A 10,896-nucleotide genomic window follows, 5' to 3' on the forward strand; every position below is an offset into this window, starting at 1 on the left:
GCCGAACACGAACACAAATATTTAAATCGAGCCGAACACGAACACACTGTTCACGAGCCGATTTCGAACACGAGCCGATTTCGAACACGAGCTATTTCGAACGAGCCGAACACGAGCTAAGCCTGAGCTCGCTCAAGCTCGGCTCGTTTACAGCCCTACTTGGGGCAAACGCTGTGATTTCCTTGCTCATCCGATCAACAATCTCTGGAAACATGGTTGAGCCACCACTAAGCACAATATTACCATACAAATCCTTCCTGATGTCCACATCGCACTTCATAATGGAGTTATATGTCGTCTCATGAATGCCAGCAGACTCCATTCCCGACCCCATTCCAATCATGGATGGCTGGAAGAGAACCTCAGGGCATCTGAAACGCTCAGCTCCTATGGTGATCACCAGCCCATCAGGAAGCTCATAGGTTTTTTCGACGGAAGAGCTATTCTTCGCAGTCTCCAGCTCCTGTTCGTAATCCAATGCAACATAAGCGAGTTTCTCCTTCACATCCCTCACAATTTCTCGTTCGGCGGTAGGGGGTGAAGGGGAGGCCAGTGAGAATCTTCATCAGAGCATTGGTAAGGTCACGACCGACGAGATTCAAATGGAGGATGGCATGAGGAAGGGCATATCCTTCATATATTGGTACGGTGTGACTAACGTCGTCACCAAAATCAAGAACAATGCCCGTTCTTTCTTCTGTTGTTTGTTTCTGATGAAGGCGTCGCTCAAGTTTCGGGAGGACAAGCGACCCTTGCTCGGGCGAAGCTTCCCATCAGCATCCCGTTCCTTTTCGGCGCCGCCGCCGGTGATACGCGCTATCTCCGCTTTGATCTCACCACCGCATTCGAGTCCAGTCTTGCTTTCCCCGTTTCTTATCGTCCCAACGAGCCCTTCAACCCTTTCACCCTATCCGTCAAGACCGGCATCGGGGCCTTTGGCTCTCCCGTTGGCGCCCCCTTTTCCATGATTACGGAGTTCAACCTCTTCTCTACCTACAACGTCTTCGGATCCCCTATTTTTTCCGTCATTTTCAAGCCCCGCCTCAGCGATTTATGCTTCAGAAAATCAGCTTTGTTTTCGTCATCAAGCGGGATCATCCCCGTATCGGACGGTGAAGAGATGTTTCCGCCTACTCCGTCACCAGCGCCAGGGGCCAACGGAATCCACCACGGTGGAAAAGCGAACGACATCATGGTGAACTTGCCTGCCGCACGGGGAGAAATATAAACCGTATTCGCTGCCGACAGAAGAAGATGCAATGATGCGATTGTACTCATCGATCATGTAAAGATGCAACGATGCAACTATTCGAGGTCTTTATTCGGAAGTTGGTACTTGAGGGTGAAGTTCTGACCACCAAGAAGATGCCGGGAGAGAAGAAGAGTGCCCCTCCCTGCACAAAGGATTGCAGGAAGGGAGTCCGACAATTCTCAAAAGAAGACCGGTGGCTAGAGCATGAAATTAGGCTCTGATACCATGTTAAAATTCAGAAATAATGCGGAATATTGTGGAATACTTGATATTCATTTCATTGATATGAACGGGGGTATAAATAACCCTTATAAGAATCATATAATAGGAAAAAATAATAAAAAATGAAATGATATGAAAGGAAAAATATATCACCTGATATCTCCTATAATTAATTAGGGGCCAACGGAATCCACCACGGTGGAAAAGCGAACGACATCATGGTGAACTTGCCTGCCGCACGGGGAGAAATATAAACCGTATTCGCTGCCGACAGAAGAAGATGCAATGATGCGATTGTACTCATCGATCATGTAAAGATGCAACGATGCAACTATTCGAGGTCTTTATTCGGAAGTTGGTACTTGAGGGTGAAGTTCTGACCACCAAGAAGATGCCGGGAGAGAAGAAGAGTGCCCCTCCCTGCACAAAGGATTGCAGGAAGGGAGTCCGACAATTCTCAAAAGAAGACCGGTGGCTAGAGCATGAAATTAGGCTCTGATACCATGTTAAAATTCAGAAATAATGCGGAATATTGTGGAATACTTGATATTCATTTCATTGATATGAACGGGGGTATAAATAACCCTTATAAGAATCATATAATAGGAAAAAATAATAAAAAATGAAATGATATGAAAGGAAAAATATATCACCTGATATCTCCTATAATTAATTCATATTAATTATTAGGAGATACTAAGAAATAACATAAAATAGGAAAGGAGATAAATATAAAATAGGAAAGTAAAGATCTCCTTAATCTAAAGAAATAATTTATTCTCGTAACTTATTATAGGAATAAATTATTTCCTATTATAAGTCTTAACAGAAAAGACAATAAATCCTGTAATTTAAATTAGATGTTTCAACAGTTGTTTACATATTTTTAACATGCACTACAATATATATTTAATACATCTATCTCAACAACATCAATAAATAATTCTAACTGACTTCTGGTTGCTACATTTTTTATTAGCATGGTTGGTTGTAGTTCATGTTCATTATTAATTGAGGTAGAATGACACCAACCTGATCTTGGCCAATATGTCCCTCATCATCATAGTGGGCTGTAGATATTTATTCTATTGTTCAAAGTGGAAGGTAAAAGTCATCAACATGTTGGTTACATTAGCATCCGTACTAATATTATAAGAGGGAATATTTTATCATTCAGAATATACATGATAGTATTTGTATATAATTGATTTTATTAGCATTCAATTATTTGCTTTTAAATGTTCTTTTTATGACCATTGTGTGCTACATTATAAATAATTATAGAATAGCATATAAACTTCTGTTCCATTCATATCAATATGATATATCATTTAATATGAAAGATAAATAATTGAAAATCATTTGCAAACATGAACTTATCATAATACATTATATTTCATGTAAATATTCTCTCAAGGTTTACTGTAAAATATAGCTTATTGACTATTATTATTTTTTTGGTTACTTTTTGCCTAATACTTTAGACATTAGTTGTAGTTCTCGTATAATTAATACAAATTTTTTTATCTAAACTATATTTTATATAAAATAGTATTTTTCTCTAGTTTTTTTTGTGCAAATATATAAATCATATTAGCTAATTTGCATATTTTTTATTCAATGCTTATATGTCAAATCAATTTTATTTCAAAATATTCCTAATATTACAATTAGATTATTAAATTTTCCTTTATTTTGCTCTTTTAACATTCATTTAAATCACAATATATTTTTTTTCTACATTAATTTTCATATCATATGGACATAAAATTTTAAATAATATTTTCTGAATGGTTTCGGATAAAGTTTGGCTAGTAAATTTATTCAAACTTCTGCAAAAATTAGGTTTTTAATTCAAATGCTAAACATCTAGAAATTAAGATATAATAATAAGTAATTTATTTTTTAGATTTAATTCAGTAAAAATTTTAGATTTATACCTCAAATCTTATGTTTAAGTAAATTAAAAACTATGCAATCAAATATTTATATGAGCATGTTATATGTGATCATTGCATAATTTAGAACTATCCTCAAATGAAGTTTGACTTATGATAGGATTATTTTGAGAAAAAATTTGATGCTTAATTTTTTTCTAGTTTACTTGCTACTATAGCATAATCAATTAGTCAAGATGGGAAAAGAAACATTCTTGAGCAGAGTATGTAGCGATTTGTGAGCTCCAAAAATTTATGTTAGTTCTCTTCAAAGGGTTTTGTGCTTTAGGTCAAAATTTTAAAATACATATTGAATTTCAGATAAGACACTATTTAAAGATTTTATCTTCATTTTGCAAGGACCTTAAAATCTAATTGTATTTTTTTTCATATACATAAACCCTATGGATAATTACCCTTATTGTTTAGGAGAGAGAATGTTTTATTAAGGTTTCGTTAGGCTTAAGTGTTTAGCATATAGTAGCTTCAGTTTTACTTTTAAATTGAAAAAAAATACTATATTTAGTTTTGAGCTCATGTTAAGGGAAATGATGATAAACCCAATTTTAAAAGAATGACAAATTGAATCATGATGAACACGATCAAAATCATTTGATTTTGTCATCCTCGGTTTTTTTGGAATCTAATTTATTAATTAGAGGAGACATTATGTTCAACATGACCAAAGAATCTTGATCAATAATCAGTAGTTGCTTTTTTTTAAGAAAATTTTATAGATCTAGGCTGATTATTTTTCTTAAAAAGAATATTTTTATGTTGACATCAGGTAATAAGCGATTTTATATTCTATCAAATGCTATTCGATTCATCACTCAGTAAATTTGGGTCCTTGGGGAACTTGCATACTCTAGTTTTGACTCTAATTTATTTGTATCATTTTAGGGTAAATCATCTTATCAAAGAGATCCAGTCATAATCTTTTTTTAATGGTGCTATTTGGTGACAAAGCCGCATAATCAAAGAACACATTTTGCATCCTTACTAGCTTGTGATCTTTGAGAGGGATCATAGAGATACATTTGATATCATATTTTCTTTTTATATGCTTAAGATTAAACTTAAATTTTCCCGCTTGATAATATTCTGGAGGGTTTTTGAATTATTATTTTAACTTTAGAAATAATAATTTTCGTTTGAATTTTTTTAAGTTTGTATTTGGTGAAAAATCTGGTTGAGATTTACCTTCATTTTTTGAATGATTTCATTTTGTTATTTTGGATTTTTGAGAATTGCATGTTTGCTCACAGGGTATTAAGTTCGTGGTTTGCATATGGTTCAAATTTATTTAAGTTTTATTTGTATCGCAGGCCTTGTTTGCTCTAATAAAGTCTATAAAGGATTGTGCTTGTAGTTTAAAGTCTTTATTGTATTTATTAAGTGAAATGGTATCAAAGGTTTTTACTTTTAAATGATTTTTAAAGACTTTGAAGACTGTATGTAAATGGAAGAAAGAAATTTTATTAGATTCATAGATGAGTCATTCCTAGTATGTATTGAAGAGTTCCTTACATTAGATTGAGAAGATATGTTTATGCGGCATTCTGTAATACAAGTATTTTCAATTTCAATACTCATGTTGTGGAGGATTGGACTTGTGACTTGCTTGGGAATGCATTGTCACACCCCACTGACTTCCCTCTTAGGGTCAATCGTAGTGCAATAGATATGAACGACTTAGTCAGGAAAAACTCTTACCACAGCAGTTCTGACTTTCTCTAATGAGGACTCAATGGGTAACAAATTAGTCTAACTCAATCGTCAAAAATATTTACAATGCTATTCATTTCATAATTCAATTATATTCACAATTGCCTGAAAGAGCGCATAGCAATAACATCAAAATATATACAAAGTTGCTAAAATCTAACATATAAATATACATACTCAAAATTCTTTACACTTCGAACACTCTTCTGTCGAAAAGCTGTATAATGTCACACCCAGTTAATCGCTCGTGTTCTTTCTCTCTTCTTGAAATCATTAACATAAATAAATGAGCTACAAGCTCAACAAAATAATCAAGCCAAAAATAATATTTTATAGATAAAGAAAGCAATGTGCATGTTCAATCATAACTGATATGCATTACATCAGTACGTAACACAAACATGTTTAAATCATACGAAGCATCTGAAGTAAAATGGTATGAATGCATTAAACAATAATGAGCTGTAATAATATATTTCATTCGTTCGAGCACGATCATATGAATATCTTTAACTGCTTCATATGAATATCACTTGTACCTGCATAAGTTTTAATTAAATTAATTTAATTTCATATCATTGGATTGTCACCCAGCCTGTCGGCTATACAACTATTAATAAATGTCGGGTATCTCCCAACATATTAGTTATCAATAGCCCCATTGATACCAACAACTTCATCCCTGCCTAAATATCAGGAGTCTGGAATTCTAAGCTTTCCTGTCATCAATACTTGTAGGTCATTCATATAGTAACATACATATCACAAAAGTTGTAACATTTTCTTGAGCATATTTCCTATAAAAATCGTTCATCATATGCAAATGATTTATCATATGCAAATGATTTATCATATGCATATATAATGTTATAAGATACCTGCAAGCCATTGTTTAATAAACATGCTCACTAGATCAATAAAAACAGTAAAATTAAAAATATAATCAGTGTCGGCTCAAGTTTGCATTCATGTAATATATGCATATATTCGACAATATGCAGAAAATTTTAAATACATTCGCATATCAATAAATCACTCAGTAGTCATACACGTAGTAATCATACAACAAGATGTGCATATTAATTTAGCATATGATTATTTCATCTGCGTTGACGAAACAACCTCGCAACGAGTTTCCTCAAGCTCTTCTCAAGCTCGCCATTTAGAGTAGACTACTTTTGAAATCATAATTTTCTTGGGATTTCATAAAATTCTTAACTTAGGTCTTAATTTAACCCAAATATAATTCAAGTGCTATTACTCACATCGATATGTTTTTCCCGTTTTAAGTTCTCCCCCTAAAGATTCTTCTATTCCCATCTCTTTTTTCCTTTCTTCCTCTTACTTCCTTTTTTCCCTCTAACAGCCTTACTTGAGACATACAATTCTCAGCTTGCCTCTCTCGGTCTTGCTTATGCCTTCAACTATAGTGCTGGAGTCGTGGACTGCTTCAGATTAATGGAAACAACCAACGAAGGGGAAAGGAAGTGTTCAAATTGCATGAAAGTAAGATTTCACTTACTGATTTCTTCCCAAAGCTCCTAACTTGAGAGCTCTGGCTTCCCTCCCGCTGTCTATCCCACGCGATCCTGTCTCTCGCTACAGTTTTGGGATGAAAGAATGCTGAGACGGCAGGGAAACAAGGAAAAATATCTAGCTTACTCATATCCACTTAAATTTATACCTCACGATTAATCTCTCCATCAAAACCCCATTCCACCATTGCATATCGTCAAAAGTCGAAAACCTACGGTGCTCAAGTGTTTTAACTAGGATTTAATTAAGTTAAAGATAATTAGAATAACATTAAATTGAGTTATGATTTAATATTTTATAAAATAAATTATGTTAATAATTTTTATATACTATTTTTTATCCACTTGATAGTTATAAAATGTCGAATTTTATAACATTAGTTTGGTTGGATTTCAGTGGATGCGAAAATTAGGTTTATCTTAAAATGATTAAACTTTTACCTGTTTTAGCCAAAATTGGGTATTACATGCACATAGGTGTCAAGTTTTTTTGGATTTTGAATGAGAGTTTAAAATTTTGAAATTGATTGTCCTTTGGAGATTGGTTAAATTTGAAATTGTCTCATATTTAGTCTACATAGCGTTCTCTTATGCTTGAGTTTTAATATGTTTGTTGGGACACATTTGAATGATTTTGCTTTTGATGCATTCACACGATTTTGAATTCGCCTGCATGATTCTTTTGTATGACTTTTGGTTCACCTGTATAAAACTTTAGCACAATTTTAGGTGCCGTTGCATGATGCATTTGCATATTTTGTATGGCGTTGAATTCAGGTTAAAGCTTGCCTCACAATGTTCCTAGGGAACTTAAAATTATGTCATCAAGACATACACTGTTTTATTTTTTAATTTGAATGATTGCCTTCTGCCTGCTTTTATGTATGTTTTGCAAATTCGGTGAATTTTATGAGTTTGATTCTTTCTCATATTTGAAAAAGTCATAATTATGCCTTTATTGAATGTATTTTAGTGTGGCGGGCCTTACAAAAAATCAATTTTCCTCTTATAGTGTCTCTTTGTCTATTTGTCTTCATTTTAACTTATTTGGCTTATAGTTCTTAGAATTTGGAGTATTCGATCATAGTGAGGAAGTTCTGCTCTTTCCCATAGACCAGCTTCGGGTTCTCCTATCTGTTTCTTATGACTTCATGTGAAGCTGATGTTTGAATACATATTTGCACTTTATTTTTTTTTATCATTTTTTCTTATTTTACAGTTTTTTATTTAATTTTTTCTCATTTTATTACATTTATATGCAGTTCTGTTTAAGTCCACTTCAATCCAAGTTTTAGCAGCGTCTCAATGTTCCTCTCATGTAGGTTGCATTTAAGGATGAGTTTTGGGCGTACATACTGTGCTAGGTAATATGCTATGTGGCCTTTGTCCTAAGGCATTGTGCCCATGATCTTCAAACCCATGATGCTAAGAAACATGCGCATTGGATAATTGCAAGAGGGATTTTGTAACTTGTATAATTCTTTTGTTGTTGTTGTACTAAGAAATGCATGCATGAGATTTACTTGTGCTGTGATTGTCAACTATGGGTTTCACTCACACACACAAAAAGAGAGAGAGAGAGAGAGAGAGAGAGAGAGAGAGAGAGTTTGAAAAGGGGGTTGTTTGGATTTGCGAGTGAGTTTGTGGAATGGTAGGGGTAGTTGTTTGTTGGCATCGTGGCAGCAGCTGGAGATATGAGAGGAATGGAGGTGTGTGAATGTGATTGAGAGGGGGAGCGAGGAAGAGAGCGGCGTGATTGCTATTTTGAGTTTTGTAGCTTGGCAATGATGTGAAATCTTCGAGGAAAATTAGAAGGCTGGTGATGGAACAAGCTGGAGATAGAGGAAGGGGGCGAATGAGTTAAGAAGTTGTCCGTCAAACATTCTCTAATGATGACCCTTCTGAATATCTTGCTGCTTCAATATTAAGCATTTTTTAACTTGGGTAAGGGTAGGATAAGTGATTTTTGTCGATGTAGATCATGAATGAGGAGAAGACAGGCGAGACTTGGAAGTGGGGAGGTTGGATGTCTAGGGAGCTATAGGCAAAGTGCTGGACGAGATAATGAGGTGGAGAGGAAGGCAGATTTGAGTGATTTTTGGTGTTGGAGGGTGATGGATTTACCCACTATGCGTGAATGGCAAAGACGAAAAGATTTCTGAGTGTAGAGGCTAGTCTAGGAGATAGAGTGTGAGAATGAGGCATGATAATTAGCTTAGACGAAGGGTGGGTGATGAGATTCAGATTATGATTTATTATTATTATTAATATTATTATTTTGTTATAAGAGACGTGGGGGATGAGTTAGACAAAAGACTCGAGATGTTTTTTGCACCGTTAGACACTATAATACTACTGTGGAGTTCAAAGCCCTTACTGATAAGGGCTTTTTAATAAACAATATTTCGATTGATTACTTTAAAAGATATAGTCAGATTTAAAAATTGGTTTTAATTTATGTAAATTTAAAAGGCTTATTTCATGCTTATGAACTATGCTTAAGAAACTTTATATATATGTGCATTGAGTGTCGTTACAAGCCTATCCTTGCTTTAATAAGTTCGATAGGATTCTGATAATTAATGATTAAATAACAAATGAAATTTGATCTCCTCAAACCCTAGCTACCATCCCCATTTTTTTATTTTCCTCTTTTAGTTCCTTTTTCTCAATTCCCTTTCGTTTCATCTTTTCTATCTATTTCCTCTGATTGCTTGTTATCATCGCTGTTGGTTTGACTTTTTAAGGTTAAAATTGTCGAAGATTGGATATTGAGTTTAGAAGATTTCATGTTTTACTTCTGAAATACTGCTCTGTTGTCGTATGAGTGTCCCATTTATGATTTATGTTAAACCGCCTTCTTCTATCACAGTTCATGGAGAGCCATTGTTGGGGGTGATTAGAGTGTGCTACAACATTGCACTTAACAGGTAACTGGTAGCTTAATATATATTTTATATGGAGACTTTCTTTAATTTTTTTAATCTTTTGTCTTCCTGTGGCAGCAAGAGTCCCATAAATCAGGCTACCTCAAAGGCAATGTTGACCCAAATAATCAGTATTGTTTTCAGACGAATGGAATCTGATGAGGCAAGATAATACACACACACACACACACGTACATATCTACAAATTTACATATATACATATGTATAGATATATACATACGCACATACATATCTAGTATCTATATATCTATGTATCTATACATATAAATATATATACATATCAATATATCTATACATATAAATATATACGAGCGGCAAGGCAGATGCACTCAATCGGGCTCGAACCCGTGACTCTAGGACTTAGAACTCACTTTGCGGATACCAACCAAAGAATCACGGCGAGCGGCACATCTCTCTCTCTCTCTCTCTCTTTATTTTGGTTCGATTTAAATATTCTTGTTCGTATTTAACTCAAAATTAACTTGTTAAAATTAATTGAAAAAAATAGATGTAGTCTTGGATTTGAACCTGGACCAAATCTGCGTAAAAGAAAACACATAACTACACTATCACACGAGCTGTTATGATTTAAACTTATATATATATGTATATATATATATATATATATGTATATATGTGTATGTGTGTGTCTGTATATGTGTGTATATGCATATATATATTTTATATATCTACATATGTATGTATAGATCGATGTATATACGTATATATAGATATTTATATATAGACATTTACATATGTACGTATATGTATCTATCTATATGTATGTATCTATCTATATGTATGTATGTATCTATCAATATGTATGTATGTATGTATGTATCTATCAAGTATGTATGTATGTATGTATCTATATGTATATAGACACACACACACACACACACACACATTGAAAAATTTTTACAACTTAAATTCTGCTTGATATTTTATCATGGGGCCTAGCGCGTGAGAAATCAGTATTTGGGTCTTTGACAAATACCGATTTCCTTTATGAATGAATATATATAATGTCGCATACTCGGGTCTGTTGGTTGGCATCCTCGATATAAGATCCCTTAGGTTGGGGGTTCGAATCCATTCTAGAGATGTGAGCCTTAAGGAGGTGGTACTCAAATTGTAGGCACATTAGGAGTGGCTGGAAGCTCGTATAATAGCCTCTGACCATTCCTTCTAATATATAGATAGATACATTCATATTCGATTAAAATTAAATCATGAATTAGAAGAGAATGGATATGGTTAGCTAGAGATAGTGC

General features: G+C 34.0%; 1 protein-coding gene and 1 pseudogene across 2 annotated transcripts in view; one reads left to right on the forward strand and one right to left on the reverse strand.

The window, feature by feature from the left end:
* LOC110037502 overlaps nt 1-1,278 on the reverse strand; it is a 1,729-nt pseudogene extending 451 nt beyond the window's left edge.
* The window catches only part of LOC110037498 (brefeldin A-inhibited guanine nucleotide-exchange protein 5), a 61,384-nt gene that overhangs the window by 15,259 nt on the left and 35,229 nt on the right, over nt 1-10,896 (forward strand). For both annotated transcript variants that reach the window (XM_020742154.1, XM_020742155.1), the window contains exons 6-7: nt 9,547-9,604; nt 9,680-9,764. In XM_020742154.1, coding sequence (XP_020597813.1) covers nt 9,547-9,604; nt 9,680-9,764 — 143 coding nt within the window. The remainder of the gene's footprint in view (nt 1-9,546; nt 9,605-9,679; nt 9,765-10,896) is intronic.

The sequence above is a fragment of the Phalaenopsis equestris genome, unplaced genomic scaffold (assembly GCF_001263595.1).
Source record: "Phalaenopsis equestris unplaced genomic scaffold, ASM126359v1 Scaffold220379, whole genome shotgun sequence".
Lineage (NCBI taxonomy): Eukaryota > Viridiplantae > Streptophyta > Magnoliopsida > Asparagales > Orchidaceae > Phalaenopsis > Phalaenopsis equestris.